The sequence below is a fragment of the Thamnophis elegans genome, chromosome 10 (genome assembly GCF_009769535.1).
Source record: "Thamnophis elegans isolate rThaEle1 chromosome 10, rThaEle1.pri, whole genome shotgun sequence".
In the NCBI taxonomy this organism is placed as follows: domain Eukaryota; kingdom Metazoa; phylum Chordata; class Lepidosauria; order Squamata; family Colubridae; genus Thamnophis; species Thamnophis elegans.
The window spans coordinates 8244099-8262788 of record NC_045550.1 but is presented as its reverse complement, the minus strand read 5'-3'; the positions used below and the strand labels follow the sequence as shown (position 1 = coordinate 8262788).

The 18690-nt window shown below is 38.2% G+C and overlaps 1 protein-coding gene and 1 pseudogene across 1 annotated transcript in view; both read left to right on the top strand.

Annotated features, from left to right (window-relative positions):
• Window positions 1-3430: 3430 nt before the first annotated feature.
• LOC116514127 lies at window positions 3431-14963 on the top strand (annotated as a pseudogene).
• Window positions 14964-16860: 1897 nt separating this feature from the next.
• Window positions 16861-18690, top strand: part of CUZD1 (CUB and zona pellucida like domains 1) — a 33462-nt gene continuing 31632 nt past the window's right edge. The window contains exon 1 of the mRNA XM_032225586.1: window positions 16861-17023. Coding sequence (XP_032081477.1) covers window positions 16861-17023 — 163 coding nt within the window. The remainder of the gene's footprint in view (window positions 17024-18690) is intronic.

Here is an 18690-nt window from a genome sequence, read left to right as displayed (position 1 = left end):
TTTTCATTTAGTGAAGATTTCAAAGACACAGCCACCTACAGGCATGTTTTTTCCCTTCCCCCAGTTCCAATCAATCTGCCATGTCTTTATATCTTTATAACATATTCTAAGAAAAAAAAAAGTCAATTAGTAGGACATCTAACATTTCCCCTCTCTAACATATCTTTATTATTATTATAGCTAACTAGGGGTTATTTACATTTTTCTCTCCTCTTCTCTCCACAGACGCAAAAAGCAACAATCTCTAAACAACAATCTATTAATATGTGTTAACAAAATGACCATTTAAAATTAGTCTTTAAGCTAGGCATGTATTGTTAAAACTGGACTTTTGCTTTTCTGCGTGTCATTGAATCATGTATGAATTTAGGAAAGAATGGCTAGCATTTGTTGCTTGATTTAAATAAGATATAAAATAAAATGAAAGCATTGAATTGTGGAATATTTTGCTCTAGATAGCAAGATGACAGAGGGAGCGAAGGAAGGAAGGAAGGAAGGAAGGAAGTAAGGAAGAAAGAAAGAAAGAAATAAATAATAAAGAAAGAAAGAAAGAAATAAAGAAAGAAAGAAAGAAAGAAAGAAATAAAGAAAGAAAGAGAGGAGTTGTTTGTGCTTAGCCAGTAGTGATAGGATCCTTAATGACTAGGAGCCAAATTAATTTGGCTGTGAAGTGGATTGGTGTTTTTTCCCAGCATTATTTTTATCTCTATATACCCGGGATGGCGAACCTATAGCACGCGTGCCACAGGTGGCACGTGGAGCCATTCGTCAGTGCGCGCGAGGCGTTGCCCTGTCAGCTGGCAGCGCACATGTGCACGCTGACCAGCTGACTTTAGCCCTTTTTGAGGCCATTTTTCGCCCTCCCCAGGCTCCAGAGGCTTTATAGGAGCTGGGGAGGGTGAAAACAGCCTCCCCCCCCCCCCCGGAGGCTCTCCGGACGCTTCAGGAGCTTCCCTGAAGCCTCCAGGGCGCAAAAAACTGGCCCTATGGGCAAACCAGAAGTTCGGGAACAGACTTCCGGTTGGCTCATAGGGCTGGTTTAAGCTCCTCCCTGCTTATGGCGCGCGAGCCAAAAAAGGTTCGCCATCATTGCTATATACCTATGTTAGAAAGAAGTTCTGGCAAAGTTTCTGAAGTAAATAGTTATAAATTTTTCTTTTTTGTCAGGGCTATCTCCAACCTCTGCAGATTTGACTACACAGAAAATAAGAGGTATTTATTATGTGCTGAAATGGATTTGTATTTTTAAAACAATAATAGCAGTTGGACTTATGAGATCAGTTGGGAGTATTACTGGTGTACCAACCTCTTTGGTGCACAGGAATCTCCCTGCCTGAACTGCTGGAGGCCATCTTGGGGTTTTCCAGGGGAGTTCCACAGGTTTATGGTCCTGAAGGACTTCAATCTGCCATCCCTGGGCTTGGCTTCAGAAGCAGCCCAGGAGTTCATGGCCACCTTGGCAGCCCTTGGCTTATCCTAGTTTATCCAAGGTCCAACTTGGGGTAGCAGTCACACTGGAGATAATTTGCTTGTAAGAGCAGTGGCAACATGATGGTGGGGAATTTGTCATTATTGCCATGTCATGGTCAAACCACACAGTGGGGGCTGTGAGATTTCCCAATGCCAGGTCCATAGTGAGGGAGGACCTATTCAAGTTGCCCTTGGCAACTAATGGTCCCACTCAGGTTTTAGAAGGAGCTGGGGGATCTTCTGGGGGTTCTGCTGCACAGTCCTATGGAAGCCTTGACCATAACATGGAATCAGAAAGTGGCCAAGGCTCTAAGACAGGATCACATTCATGTGCCCCCCTTGTGGCCCATGAGTCCTGAAACTCCTTGTGGTTTATGGAGGAGATGAGGATACCAAAAAGGTCCAACAGACAGCTAGAGCACCACTGGAATAAAACTTAAGAACGAAGTCCACCATACACAGGTTAGAGCCACAATTAAGACTTACCTTCTGGTGGTAAGAGTGGTGAAATGTCACCATTTCTCTAGTCTTATTGCACTGGCTGTTGCCCAATGGCCCTTCACCCAGTCCCTTCTTGGGAAGGAGGGCTCAGATGATCATTTCCACAGCCATGCAGAGGAATTTGTTGAACACCTGATGGATAAAATTTCTCAGTTTCATGCTCAATTTGAGTCCAAGTGTGAAGCAGGATGCCTGATAAATGGGCTTGCTAGATTTCTGAGAACGGTTTGACCCTATTGGACCAGGGGAAGTAGAGAGGATCCTTGGGGGCTGTTAAGGCAGCTACTTGCTTATTAGATCCTCATCTGCCCTGGTTGGTGAAAGTCTTTAGGATGGTGATCTGCAGGTGGATCTAAACAATGATTTGTGTGTTGATGCAAAAGGGCCTATTCCTGGCATTGTTCAAGGAGGCCATGATGTGCCCCCCCCTCACTCAAGAAATCATTATTGAACCCTTGTTCCCTGGACATCTTTCACCCAGTGTCCCACATCCCCTTTCTAGGGAAAGTGATGGGATAAGTAGCTGCCTTGCATCTCCAGAGACTCCTGGATAAAACATATTATCTGGATCCCTTTCTATCAGGTCACCGACTGGGTTATGGGATAGAAATGACATTGATTATGCTTGTGGAAAATCTCTAGTGAAAGCAAGATGGGGGTAGTGCATCCATCCTTACTCTCCTTCACCTCTCAATGGCTTTCAATATAATTACCCATAGTATCATTTTGGAGTGGCTATGGGGGATTGATGCTGAGATTAATGTATTATATGGCAAAAGAGAACAGCAGAGATGGTTCCTCTCTCTTTAGAAATAAAGAATTCTAGAAATTAGATGAATGAGGTGAAAGTCCAATCTGCATTTATTTTCATTTCAAGAAAAATCTCTGAGACTGGTGAATGGAAAAGACAAGTGTAGTGGCCGCGTTGAGGTCTTTTACAATGGAAGCTGGGGAACAATTTGTGACGATGGCTGGGACATGAATGACACACAGGTTGTGTGTAAGCAGCTTGCCTGTGGAGAGGCCCTTCAAGCCCTAACTGCTGCCCGATTTGGGGAAGGAACTGGCAGCATCTTCCTGGATCAAGTCGAGTGCAAAGGGGACGAATCCTCTCTTGAAGAATGCGCGCATAAACCTTGGGGCGTTCATAACTGTCTCCACAAGGAAGATGCTGGGGTGGTTTGTTCAGGTAATCTCAACGGCTCAGTTTTCAAGTTACGTTATGTTTTTATGTGGTTTACATTATCCAATAGGCACAGTGGCTTAAAAATACTGGAGGTGGTCTCTGCTCCGATGGTTCAAGTCCTAGCACCATGTGACAGAGTGGGCTCCCGTCATTGGCCACAGTTTCTGCCTACCTAACAGTTTAAAGACGTAGTACATGTGACTAGATAAATAGGTACCACTTCAGTGCAAAATGTGGCAGCTTTTTGTGTAGACAGTCGGACCCGGGCCGGAGATGGACCTGTCCGGATGCAATGCCAAATTGCGAGGCAACATTGGTGTGAGAGAAGACCTGAAATAATGCCATAGGATGCCACTTGTCTTTCTTGATGCAAACCTAGTTTGTCCCCTGTGATGTATCATGGATTGTGCATGAGTATTAACTAAACGCACCTGCCCTCTTCAGCAGCCAAATAACTTCTATGTACTATGTACTAACAACCAACATTGTGGTCTCTGGTTAATTGTATCATGCACTAAATAAATAAATTAAATAAATAAATAAATAAATAAATAAATAAATAAATAAATAAATAAATAAATAAATAAATAAATAAATAAATAAATTAAACAAACACAGAGAAAGAATAATTAAACAATCAGGTGCCAATGTAATGTGGCTGCAAGTACAGCATGTCATCATTCAACTAGAGGGTCTTGAACGGAATCGCAATGGATCCTAATTGCTATTATGTGTAAAGTTGTGTGGCAATCTTCAATGATAATGTGCCTCAGCAGAAAAAAAATCCATTATTATTGAACATACAAGGCTTTGAGGATTGGTTCTTGTTATGTATGTTTCAGTAAGGTATAACGTTATCTTTAAGTAAATTTAATTAAAAGTGCTTAGCAAAAAAACCACAGCACTTAATGATGGAGTTGGCAAACTCAGTTGCAATTAGTAAAAGAGGACTAGCTGGAGTCTCAATATTAAAAAGCAACAGGCATCAATCAGTTCTGATAATTCAGCCAGGTTTGCTATGCCTTTTTTAATTTACTTTATTGTATCAAACTAAAGAAGTATAAAAAAGTAAATAATAAAAATAATATTGGCAATATCATGTAACCTAATTCATCATCTTCACCCAGAAAAAAGGTTATCTCTTCTATTTTCAGGTCCTGCTCTCACCACACCAACACCTGGTAGGTATTTGCTTAAATTCCTATTATTACTTGAAATCAAATTCTGCACCATAATTTAAGGGGAAATAGAACCACTAAAGTTTTTGCCTGAAACACAGAGAAATAAAATTCATCCAACTTTATTTTCTTTCATTTCAATGAAAGCCCAATTTGTGAAATAAAATGAGTGGTGTGAAGATTGGACTTTTGCTTTTCAGCAAATCATTGAGAAATATGTGAATGTAAGAAAAAATATGATCATATGTTGTTTGATTTAAATAAAGTGAAAGCATTGAATTATGAAATGTTTTGCAGCATAGCATAATAAGTATGTAAGTAAGTAAATAAATAAGTACTTATGGAGTACTTAAAATTGTGTTTAAACATTACTGCTAGTGTGTTGAATAATTGGAATCCAAATTAATTAGGTTAACTAGTAGAAAAGAAGTATCATGAAGTGGTTTAGTCAAACAAAATGAACAAGAATTGAATTAGAAAATTAATATATGTAGGAAGAGCAGACAGATTGAAAGGAAGTGGAAAACCAAAAAAATGGCTGTTTTTCCCCAGCATTATTTTTATCTCTATGAATCTATGCTAGAAAAGAACTTCTGTCAAAGTCTCTGAATCATATAATTATACAATTTCTGTTTTTGTCAAACCTTTCTACAGCTCCCACAGATATGACTACGCAGGAAACAAAAGGTATTTATTAAACGCCTGAAGTGGATTTGCATTCTTATAATAGTTATGAATATTGTAACAATAAACCTCCAGCACCTCCAGCTGTTCACAGTGGTTGTTTAAATGTTGGTTGCAAATTGTTTATTTTACTACATTGAAAATGGTAAATGTATGTGAAGATGTCAACTAGATCTGGGAAGATCCAAGATCAGGTCTTCCATGAGAACTCATGGGATAACTTTGAGTCAATCATCCCCCCTTTACCTAATTCACATGATTTTAAGATAAAAGCAGGGGTGCGCTTCATCTATATGTGAACCATCAAACTCATGATATACTTACTTACTTACTTACTTACTTACTTACTTACTTACTTACTTACTTATTTATTTATTTATTTATTTATTTATTTATTAGACTTATATACTGCTTCATAGGTCTTTCAGCCCTCTCTAAGCGGTTTACAGATTTTTTAGCAAATTGAGTCAGCAAATTGCCCTCACAGTCTGGGTCCTCATTTCACCCACCTCGGAAGGATGGAAGGCTGAGTCGACCTTGAGCCGGTGAGATTTGAACCGCTGAACTGCAGATCACAGTCAGCTGAAGTGGCCTTGCAGTACTGCACCCTAACCACTGCGCCACCTCGGCTCTATAAGATCACTTGGTGATCTTGGTGAAAAAATGAATGAACCACTGTATACCTTCTTATTTATAATCTCACACCTATTTTATGGTATGATGAGATGAAGGTGATTGGAATTCTGCAAAGCACATATAAATCGATATTACAGTAAGCTAAAGAGAGAATTTCATAGCACGTATTGAAAGTATATTTTCCTGAATCAAGGATGTGCAGTTGAAATATGCCAAAGAGTATCCTGTGATCAAACCGGTTGGAACTGTTAAGTTACGGAACTCAAATATCCAGAGAGAGCATGTGATTTTCCACCATACCATGGAACCACTTCTATTCTCACAGAAAAATAATCAGGCTTGAATAAAATTGATTAACATTAATGCATTATATATTATGTATTATATTAATATGTTATATTGGTAAAACAGAACAGCAGAGGTGATTCCTCTCTGTTTATCTAAAAAGGTCAAATCATGGCAACTGGATCAAAGTTTATTGAAACTAAAATGTTTCACTACTTATCCAAGGCCCTTCTTCAGTCAAAATGAAAGTTTTGTGTAGGACAGAGTTAGAGAGGCGTTGGAATACACCAACTCTGTAAAGAGCCGAGGTGGCGCAGTGGTTAGAGTGCAGTACTGTAACCACTTCAGCTGACTGCTATCTGCAGTTCGGCGGTTCAAATCTCACCGGCTCAAGGTTGACTCAGCCTTCCATCCTTCCGAGGTGGGTAAAATGAGGACCCAGACTGTGGGGGCAATATGCTGACTCTGTAAACCGCTTAGAGAGGGCTGAAAGCCCTATGAAGCGGTATATAAGTCTAACTGCTATTGCTATTGCTATAACTCCTGCCTACAGACTGCAGGGGGTTTCTCCCCAAATTGAAAAGCAACGTGAAAATGAAGATACAATCATGTATCAAAAAGATTAAATCATGGCAACTGAATCAAAGTTTATTAAAACTGAGACGTTTCCAGTTGCCATGATTTAATCTTTTTAGATACTTTTGGCTTGGATGACTGAATCTTCAGTTACCATGTTAGTTTACATTGGGGGTGGGGGGGAACCCCTGCAGTCTCTATATCAAGAATTGGTTCTTTCCAATGACTCTTTCACCTTCTGCCTACACAAAGTTTCATTTTGACTCAAGAAATTATTTGGATGAATAATGAAATGTCTCAATTTTAATAAACTTTGCTCCAGTTACCATGATTTAGCCTTTTTAGATACTTTTGGCCTGAATGATTTGATTTTCATTTAGACCAGGGTTGTCAAACGCCCGGGCCACGGGCCAGATGGGTCAGGACCTGGCTACACCCATACTCAGTTTAGCAAAGGATGAAAATGTCCTCATGTTATGCCGCTGTGATGACGTGAGTTTGACACGCTTGATTTAGACCCTCTTTTAGAAATAAAAAATTCTAGAAATTAGATATCTCAGGTGAAATATATATATTTTGTTGCATGATGATGTAAACAATAACAAAGGTTTCATCTCTGGTATTCAGGGGAAATGAAGCTCAAAGTTGCCTCTCAAATGCACAAAGTAATTTGTGAATGATCCAAGGGAATAACCAAAGATTTGTAGATTAGCAAGTAAAGATTTGTAGATTATGGCAGCAACTGTGGCCAGCCATAAACCCATATCTTCTTAAATCCATTCAATCCCCTTTATCTAAAGGGGAACACAGGTCACAATATCTAATTGTACACAAACACAAATGCATGTACATAGATACACAAAGGGAGATCAAAAAAATAACAAGTTGGGAAACACTGAAATGCCTTTTTAAAATGAACCCTCAAATAGTCAATGTAACGTGTCATTGGGAAAAAATGCTGTTTTTGTTCTTTTGACAATTATAATGACAACAAGCTCATTGACTTAAGTTGATGAATAGCAAAAACAGATGCCAGGTTGCCTTGAAATTTTTTACAATGGGAACTGGGGAATGAAACACACTAAAGTTTTACTGTGAAGGCTATCTACGCTGTAAATAAATAGTGATAAAATAAAAACAATCATATGCATTCACACATGATAACCAAAAAAGCATATATTCTACACTTTCTGATTTTAATAGATTTGCAAAATATTCCTGAGAATACTTAAAATTACAGATTAAAATTTATCTGTAGAGAAACATTAAACTATCAAATTCTTGTGTCCGTTTCCCTTTCCTTTCTTCATTTATCAAACTCAACTATTTCTTTTCTTTTGGTTTCTGTAGCTCCCACAAAAAAATACATCAAAAGTGCCATGTATTTACATATGGATCATTTTCTAATTAACTCAATCTCTGTATTTTAGTGCAAACATACATGCACATATTCTTTGGTCTTTAATATGTTGCATTATAGAACCTCTAATCTGATGTTTTGTTTGAGCAAATGCATTTTCCAAAATATTTATTTTACATGTTTTCTGGTATAATCTCTAAAATAACCTGCCATTTGTTTTGCATTAAAAATTATTTTCAGTCCTAATGTAAAATTGCATTTGCTCTATTTATTACCAGTTTGGGCACTAAGCATCCAACTATCAGATCTGTTTCAGCAGTAACCATATAACATCCAATTACTCCATATTAGTAGATTAACCAATCTCCTGATTAATGGATTTGAAGAATTATAATTAAATGTTGAATAACATTCTGTGATAATTTCATTTCCTCATGCATAATAAACAAAATATTCCAAAATATTCTGAAGTGAAAGTCCAATCTGCATTTGTTTTCATCTCAACTGCTCAGTTTTCAAGTGATATCAAGTGATATGATGTTGACTTGGTTTATATTATGAAAATATAGTCAAAGAATAATTTAACAATCAAGTGTCAATGCAATGTAACCGTTGCCAGGTAGAATATTATCAGAAAACTAAAGTACATCACCATCTAGCTAGATAATCTTGAATGGGATTGCAAAGGATCCTAATTACTATTATATGTAAAGCTTTCAGAAATTTTTTACTGATAATGTGTTTCAGTAGAAAAAAGTGCATTTATTATGGAACATACAAGGATTTAAGGACTTGACCTTGTTATGCAGGTTTAAGTAAGTTATTACATTATATTTATGCAAATTTGATTGAAGTGCTTAACACGCTTAACCACAAATTGTAATGATGGAGTTTGCCGGCTCAGTTGCAGTCAGTAGATGAGGACTACCTGTGATGTCAATACTAAAAGGCAGAGGTGGGTTCCTACCAGTTCTCACCTATTCGGTAGAACCGGTTTGTCAAATCTACCGAACCGGTTAGAAGAGGTTCCACCAGTGGACACGGAAAGTAGGCCACACCCACAGAAGAGGTTCCAAAAATTTTTGAAACCCACCACTGGTCCTTGGATATGATTATTCTACGCTATCATGCTCATATTTATAAAACTCAGTGCCTCTGTGAAAGGTAAGGATGACTACTGCGTTTGTGGTACAATCAGAACATTGGGTGTGTTGAAGTTGTTTTAATGCAAACCAAAGATGCCCTTTAAAAAACAAGTTTACATCCTATTCTTATGCATGCCAGTGCTGTGTGTGAGGAAATTTAAGGTAGTTCTGACAAGTATTGTCGGCATCTTCATATCCGGTCACATGGGCGGCAAGCCACTCCCACAAAGGAGGCCACACCCACAGAGTAGGTTTGAACAATTTTTGAAACCCACTACTGCTAAAAGGCAACAGAAATCAGTTCCAAAAGCAGCCAGGTTTGCTATGCCCTTTTATATTTTACTTTACTGTATCAAAATGAATAAGAGTAAAATATATATAAAAGAAATAATGATAATAACAATGGCAATATACTCTATCCTCCTAATTCATCAACATCCATATGTTGTCTTCTTCACCCAGACTGAAGTTATTTCTTCTATTTTCAGGTCCTGCTGTCACCACATCACCACCTGGTAGGTATTTGCTTAAATTTCTATTGTTACATAAAATCAAATCTTGCATCCTAATTTAAGAAGAAATGATAGGTAAATAACTGAATTGGGTACTTACAATCTGCTTGTAATTAACCAGTAGAGATTGGTTCCTGAATGATTGGAAGCCAAATTAATTAGGCTATTAATTAGGCTTGGTCAAAGAGAATGAACAAGGTATGAAATTGTAAACAAATATGTGTAGGAAAAGAAAATGGCTTGAGAGGAAGTTTAAAATCAGAAGAATTGTTGTTTTTTCCACTATGATTTTTTTATCTCTACACATACATGATAAAAAGAACTTCTGTAAAACTTTCAGAGTCATATAACAATGTTTTTTTTTTTGTTTTTGTCAGCCCTTTCTACACCCTCTGCTAAGCTGACCACTCAGGGAATAAGAGGTATTTATTATATGTGGGTCTTTCATTCTTATAACAGTAATAACTATTATAATAATAAACCTACAGCACTTCCAGCTGATCATGAGGGTTGCAAAACAAAACAGCAGAGGTGATTCCTCTCTATTTAGTAATAAAGAATTTTAGAAATAAGATATCTGAGCAAAGTCCAATCTGCATTTATTTTCATTTCAAGAAAAATCTCTGAGACTGGAAAAGACAAATGTCGTGGTCGCATTGAGGTCTTTTACAATGGAAGCTGGGGAACAATTTGTGATGATGGCTGGGACATGAATGACACACAAGTTGTGTATAGGCAGCTTGCCTGTGGAAAGGCCCTTCAAGCCTTATCTAATGCCGCATTTGGGGAAGGAACCGGCAGCATCTTCCTTAAATCCATTCAATTCATTTATATAAAGAGGAACATGGTCACAATATCTAGAGTTGTACTGTACACACACACATGCATGCCCATTCATACACAGAGGCCAAAGGTTATCTGACAAAAATAAATAAATCAGGTTGGGAATCACTGAAATGCCTTTTTAAAGTGAACCCCCAGAGCGTCAATGTAATGTGTCGTTGGGGGAAAATGCCGTTTATATTCTTTTGACAATTGCAGAATTGGTAACGACAGCAAGCTCATTGACTGTAAGGTTGATGAATGGAAAAAACAGATGCGAGGGCCGCCTCGAAATCTTTCACAATGGGACCTGGGGAACAGTCTGTGATGACGGTTGGGACTCCCCAGATGCAGAGGTTGTATGTAGACAACTTGCCTGTGGAGGAGTTATGGCAGCCACCAATGAAGCCTATTTTGGGGAAGGCACTGGCAACATCCTCCTAGAAAATGTTCAGTGCAAAGGGAATGAATCATCTATAGAAGAGTGCGCCCATTCAGGCTGGGGAATTCATTGTTGTGGCCACAAGGAAGACGCTGGTGTCATTTGCTCAGATAACCATCGCCACTGTTGTTAGTATAAAATGATTTCATTGGCGCCTTTGTAGCACAATATTATGAAAGCTTCCCTATTCCTCAGAGGAAGAGCTTACTTTTTGCATTTTTCCCCCATAGAAACAGTTTCCCTTACAACAAAGAATCCCATTATACTTAGTAAGTATCATTGTCTTTGCAAACAGTAAATAGTGTATTTGAGAAGCGATCTCATTTTGCATAGAACAACATATCGTAAAATAAGAAATAGGGAATGCTGAAATTCCTGAATAATGTTATTTAGTGATATAAAAAATGTCAGTGACATCTGATGTGTTATGCCTCAGACTGATTTTCATTGAACTGAAACATTACTTTTTCAATTCCTGCTGTTATTAACCGGTGGTGAAAATTAACATAGTAGAGTTTTGCTATGAAGGCTCTGTCTGTGTTGTAAATAAATACGGATAAAATAAGAACAATTAGTTATGTGCATGCAAAATGATAATCAAAACCAAAAGCATATATTCTAAACTATAGTTTCTGATTTTAATAGACTTGCAAAATATTCCAGAGAATAATTAAAATTACTCTGTGGAGAAACATCAAACTATCAGATTCTTGTGTCTGTTTTTCTTTTCTTTCTTCATTTATTAAACTAATTATTTCTTTTCTTTTGGTTTCTGTAGCTCCCACAAAAAATACATCAGAAGTGCCAGGTATTTACATTTGGATCATTTTTTTTAAATAAACTCGATCTGTGCATTTTAGTGCAAGCATTATGCATGCACATATTCTTTTGTGTCTTTAATATGTTGCATTGTAGAACCTCCAATATAATGTTTTATTTGAGCAAATGCATTTTTCAAAGTTTTTTTTTTATTTTAGAAGTTTTTCTGGTGTACTCCCTAAAATAACCTCCATTTTTTTGCATTTAAGATTATTTTCAGTCCTAATGTTAAATTGTATTTGCTCTATTTATATCCAGTTCGCGCACTAACTACGCAGAATCCAACTACTGGACCTGTAAAACTTTCAGAGTCATATAACAATGTTTTTTTTTTTGTTTTTCCCAGCCCTTTCTACACCCTCTGCTAAGCTGACCGCTCAGGGAATAAGAGGTATTTATTATATGAGGGACTTTCATTCTTATAACAGCAATAACTATTATAAAAATAAACCTACAGCACTCCCAGCTGATCATGAGGGTTGCAAAACAGAACAGCAGAGATGATTCCTCTCTATTTAGTAGTAAAGAGTTTTAGAAATAGGATATCTGAGATGAAAGTCCAATCTGCATTTATTTTCATTTCAAGAAAAATCTCTGAGACTGGTGAATGGAAAAGACAAATGTCAAGGTCGCGTTGAAGTCTTTTACAATGGAAGCTGGGGAACAATTTGTGACGATGGCTGGGACATCAATGACACACAGGTTGTGTGTAAGCAGCTTGCCTGTGGAGAGGCCCTTCAAGCCTTATCTAATGCCGCATTTGGGGAAGGAACCGGCAGCATCTTCCTGGATGAACTGAAGTGCAAAGGGAACGAATCTTCTCTTGAAGAATGCGCGCATAAACCTTGGGGCGTTCATAACTGTGTCCACAAGGAAGATGCTGGAGTCATTTGCTCAGGTAATCTGAACTGGTTCTGTTTTAATAAAGTTATTTCAGCATATTTCAGTAAATTTATTTAAAGTGACACCTGATAGACAATGGAATAATAATCTCTAGGTAAATAAAATATGTGGAATTATTCTTTTTACCAATATGGAAGCCTCTTATTCTAAGCCACATGCTTTTCTCTTTTCCCATATTGTCTTCCGAAATGTGTCTGAAGAGTTCAATGATGCAAAAATATAGAAATCATAATTAAATTTCAGCAGCAGAACATAGTTACAATATGGCTGGAGCTTTATGTTTATTTTAAGAACACAATGTCTGCTAATTTATTTATTACATTGCATTGACCATCTTGAGTAGATTGGTTATGGGTACTGCTTGCTTACCAACCAAATTAACACTGAAAAATGAGACTTTTGACAGGCGTGGTTTTGCAGAATCTCTGCAATGGTGATTTAGGCACTTGGCAACTGGTAAGCGTTTACAACAATCACAGCATCCCGCAGTCAAGTGATTGCCATTTGCAATCTTCATAGCCAGCTTCCAATGAAGTCAATGAGAGAGGCAAATAGAAGTTGCAAGACTTATGATGGGTTACCACACAACTTAATAATGGAGATGAAAGACTCAGATGCAGTTAGCAAATAAACACCACCTATAGAGTGATGGCTAACCTTTTCCGGATTGAGTGCCCAAAATATGAGTTTGTGTGTGCGCAAACCAGTGGTGGGTTTCAAAAATTGTTTGAACCTACTCTGTGGGTGTGGCCTCCTTTGTGGGAATGGCTTGCCGCCCATGTGACCAGATGGGAGTGGCTTGCCGACCATGTCACCAGATATGAAGATGCAGACGACACTTATCAGAACCACCTTAAATTCCCTCACACACAGCACTGGCATGCATAAGAATATGATGTAAACTTGTTTTTTAAAAGGCATCTTTGGTTTGCATTAATACAACTTCAACACACGCAATGTTCTGATTGCACCACAAACGCAGTAGTCATCCTTACCTTTCACAGAGGCACTGAGTTTTATAAATATGAGCATGATAGTGTAGAATAATCATATCCAAGGACCAGTGGTGGGTTTCAAAATTTTTTGGAACCTCTTCTGTAGGTGTGGCCTGCTTTCCGGGTCCACTGGTGGAACCTCTTCTAACCGGTGCGGTAAATTTGACGAACCGGTTCTACCCAATAGGTGCGAACTGGTATGAACCCACCTCTGGCGCAAACCCTCAAAATGCAATGAGCGTGCAGCCCCTGCCCCCCCACACACACACACATGCACACACAGCCCACCGCATGGCCCCCCTCTCCCTGAACAGCCTCACATGCACGGCAGAGACCTGAAGACCAGCTGGCTGGAGGGAGGCGCGCGCAGATGCACAGTGAAACTGAACTGAGGTGACAGATCGTGTGCCCACAGAGAGGGCGCTGCGTGCCACCTCTGGCACACATGCCATGGGTTTGCCATCACTGACCTATAGTCTCAATACTAAAAAGCAACAGGGATCAGTTCCTATACTTTCAGCCAGAGCCGAGGTGGGGCAGTGGTTAAATGCAGCACTGCAGGCTACTTCAGCTGACTGCAGTTCAGCAGTTCGGCTGTTCAAATCTCACCGGTTCAGGGTTGACTCAGCCTTCCATCTTTCCGAGGTGGGTGAAATGAGGACCCAGACTGTGGGGGGCGATATGCTGACTCTTTAAACCGCTTAGAGAAGGCTGAAAGCCCTATGAAGTGGTATATAAGTCTAACTGCTATTGCTATTGCTATTTATTTTAGATTAGATTTATTACAGTTATTTATGTATTTATTTATCATATTTTACAAGAGGCACACTTTTACTTCATTATATCAAATTAAAGAAGAATACGAAAATCTATTTTAAAAATGATAACATTGGCAATATAATATAACCCATAATTAATCATGATCATTATTGTGTCATTTCTTCTATTTTTAGGTCCTGCTGTCACCACATCAGCACCTGGTATGTATTTTCTTAAATTACTGTTTTTACTTAAAACATTGTATCATAATTTAAAGGAAATTAGAACCAGCAAACTCTTTAACAAGACAGAAATAAGATTCATCCAACTTTTCCCCCAAAATCTGTATATCCAAGGAATATACCAGAGGCACTAATAAGATGTGAACAGGAAAATATGTAATGTAATGCAGAGCACATCCAAAACACAACTTTCTGGGGCAGTGGGAACATTTTTTTGTGTGTGTTATGAACATATTATGGATGTCCAAAATCCAAAACAATTGTTTGATAGTGGAAGTGCTAATTCCCAGACTGGCTACTGTAGTACTTGTGGCACTTAAAATACACCTCTTTCTCAGAAAGTAGACAGGGCTACAGCATTCGGCTACCCCCTCTAACTCTCCAAGCTAATACCCCACCTTACTTTCAACTTTTTTTAGGGACAACAGATTGGCACATTTGCAAATAAAGAGTTTCAGGCATTCCATAATTTTTAAGGTCTGTCTGGCAAAATATTGGGGAATCCGATGCCACAATTAAGAAATAAAAATAATGACTTTTAAAGCCTGATTTCAAATTAATTTTTTAAAGTTTGCAATGCTTGAGTGAAACAGGTGCCTGGCAAAGAAAAAGGGAAGTCAGTTTGGACGGATAGGTTTCAGTAGATAACATCTAGCGGTTCATGGTTTTCTCTCTTCATTTGAAACAAAAAGGAGAAGCAACAAACAGTTTGATTGGGGGTAGGATGGCAGAATAGGGAGATTTACCTTCCATTTGATTTCTGTGATAAATCGCTTCTGGTTTCTAATAATTACTAAGAGTTGAACTTGAAGCACTAAATTAGTAATTCTGCTTCTGTCTTTATACTTCTTTTGAAGTGATATCTGCATTGGGGAAACAGTGGGAAGTGGGGACATGAAACAAACCTGGTCACTTCTGCCAGCCTTTTCAGATAGTCCAGACCAGAAAATCAAAATTAATAGTTTTTAATGCTACCTTTATCATAAGGAAACTGTAATAGAGAGGTCCTCAATCCCTGGGCCACAGACCCGTACCAGTCCATAGCTTGTTAGGAATCAAACCCCACAAGTGGTGAGTGACATCCCCTCCGTCCCCCCGCACATGCACAAGATCTAGGTTGTGTACAAAACCATTCTCCCCTGGTTCATGGAAAATTTGTCTGCTATGAAATCAGACCCTGATGCCAGAAGCTTTGGGGACCACTGCAGTAATAGACAAGGAAGCCTGAAAGACCTTCCCTCTCCTTCCTGGCATTATGAAGAGCCGAGGTGGCGCAGTGGTTAGTACTGCAGGCCACTTCAGCTGACTGTTATCTGCAGTTCAGCGGTTCTAATCTCACCAAGCTCAAGGTTGACTCAGCCTTCCATCCTTCCGAGGTGGGTGAAATGAGGACCCGGACTGTGGGGGCGATATGCTGACTCTGTAAACCGCTTAGAGAGGGCTGAAAGCCCTATGAAGCGGTATATAAGTCTAACTGCTATTGCTATTGCTACTATTTTCAACAGAATTCAGCAGGGTCTTTTCTGAGGTGTTTTCTCTTGCCTCATTCCTTTTTTTTTGGACTCTGATTCTCTTATCTGGTGTTTTTTTGGGGGGGAGGGGCTTGGGCTCTTCCTCATGCCTCCCAAAGTTATTCACATAAACTAGCACAGCTCCTAACCAAACACCAGGGCATTGAATTGAATTTAACCAAGACAACTCAATTCGAAAAGAGGTAGAGAGCTCAAAATTTTTATTTTGTATTTATTAGCTTGTCAAACATGTACAAAATAGCTCCATCTTTGTTTACATGACGATGTGAAAGAAGCACAAGTTTTTCATTTCAAGTATTCAGGCAAAAGGAACCTGAGAGTTATTTCTCAAATATACAAAATAATTTGTAAATGTTCCAAAGATTTGTAGAATAGGTAGCAACTGTGGCCAGACCTAAACATATATCTTCTTAAATCCATTCAATCCATTTATATAAAGAGGAACATGGGTCACAATATCTAGAGTTGTACTGTACGCACACACATGCATGCCCATTCATACACAGAGGCCAAAGGTTATCTGACAAAAATAAACAAATCAGGTTGGGAATCACTGAAATGCCTTTTTAAAGTGAGCCCTCGGAGCGTCAACGCAATGTGTCGTTGGGAGAAAATGCCGTTTATATTCTTTTGACAATTGCAGAATTGGTAACGACAGCAAGCTCATTGACTGTAAGGTTGATGGATGGAAAAAACAGATGCCAGGGCCGCCTTGAAATCTTTCACAATGGGACCTGGGGAACAGTCTGTGATGACGGTTGGGACTCACCAGATGCAGAGGTTGTATGTAGACAACTTGCCTGTGGAGGAGTTATGGCAGCCACCAATGAAGCCTATTTTGGGGAAGGCACCGGCAACATCCTCCTAGAAAATGTTCAGTGCAAAGGGAATGAATCATCTATAGAAGAGTGCGCCCATTCAGGCTGGGGAATTCATCGTTGTGGCCACAAGGAAGACGCTGGTGTCATTTGCTCAGGTAACCATCGCCACTGTTGTTAGTATAAAATGATTTCATTGGCGCCTTTGTAGCAAAATATTATGAAAGCTTCCCTATTCCTCAGAGGAAGAGCTTACTTTTTGTATTTTCCCCCCATAGAAACAGTTTCCCTTACAACAAAGAATCCCATTATACTTAGTAAGTATCATTGTCTTTGCAAATGGTAAATAGTGTATTTGAGAAGTGATCTCATTTTGCATAGAACAACATATCGTAAAATAAGAAATAGGGAATGCTGAAATTCCTGAATAATGTTATTTAGTGATATAAAAAATGTCAGTGACATCTGTTCTGTGAAACTGATGTGTTATGCCTCAGACTGATTTTCATTGAACACTGAAACATTACTTTTTAAATTCCTGCTGTTATTAACCGGTGGTGAAAATTAACATACTAGAGTTTTGCTATGAAGGCTCTGTCTGTGTTGTAAATAAATACTGATAAAATAAGAACAATTAGTTATGTGCATTCAAAATGATAATCAAAACCAAAAGCATATATTCTAAACTATACTTTCTGATTTTAATAGACTTGCAAAATATTCCAGAGAATAATTAAAATTACTCTGTGGAGAAACATCAAACTATCAGATTCTTGTGTCTGTTTTTCTTTCCTTTCTTCATTTATTAAACTAACTATTTCTTTTCTTTTGGTTTCTGTAGCTCCCACAAAAAATACACCAGAAGTGCCAGGTATTTACATTTGGATCATTTGTTTTTTTAATAAACTCGATCTGTGCATTTTAGTGCAAACATTATGCATGGACATATTCTTTTGTGTCTTTAATATGTTGCATTGCAGAACCTCCAATATAATGTTTTATTTGAGCAAATGCATTTTTCAAAGTTTTTTTTTATTATTTTAGAAGTTTTTCTGGTGTACTCCCTAAAATAACCTCCCTTTTTTTGCATTTAAGATTATTTTCAGTCCTAATGTTAAATTATATTTGCTCTATTTATAACCAGTTCGCGCACTAAGTACCCGGAATCCAACTACTAAACCTGTTCCTGCAGTAACCAAACCAAATCCAATTACTCCAGGTCAGTAGATTACCCAACCTCCTGATTAATGGACTTGACTAGTTATAACTAAATGCTGAATAATGTTCTGTGGTGACTTCTTTTCCTTATGCAAAGCAAACAAAATATTCCAAGCTCATTTTTGCCTGGAAAAATGCAAATATAGAAAATTATATGGGATATTTATTTTGTTTCCACTCCATTATTTTTCTCAGCCCATCCTCCATGCTACCATTTTTATTTGGTCTATCTATGTGTTAAATGTATTCAAGCCTTCAATATATGTATTTAAGTAGCAGGAGAAAAGGTTGAACAGTCTTGCCTAGAGTTGTAATAGGTGGGAAATTCGCCTAGCCTTTTCTGTATATACATACAAATATACCATTATTTTTGGTGAAAGGCTTATGAGATCTAATAGGGTAGGTAGAGATAACCAAGTGAAACAATGTATTCAAGTATTACACTCCCAAGTAGTTAGCCTACTACCAAGGAGAAAGATTTTAATCCAACATCACTCAAGGAAAAATAGATTTTGAGACATTGGGTGGGTCAATGTGTATGAGAGTAATTGGTTAGTGTTTGCTGTTAGAGGTGGACTGTTACAATACAAGGAAGGTTGTTTCTGGA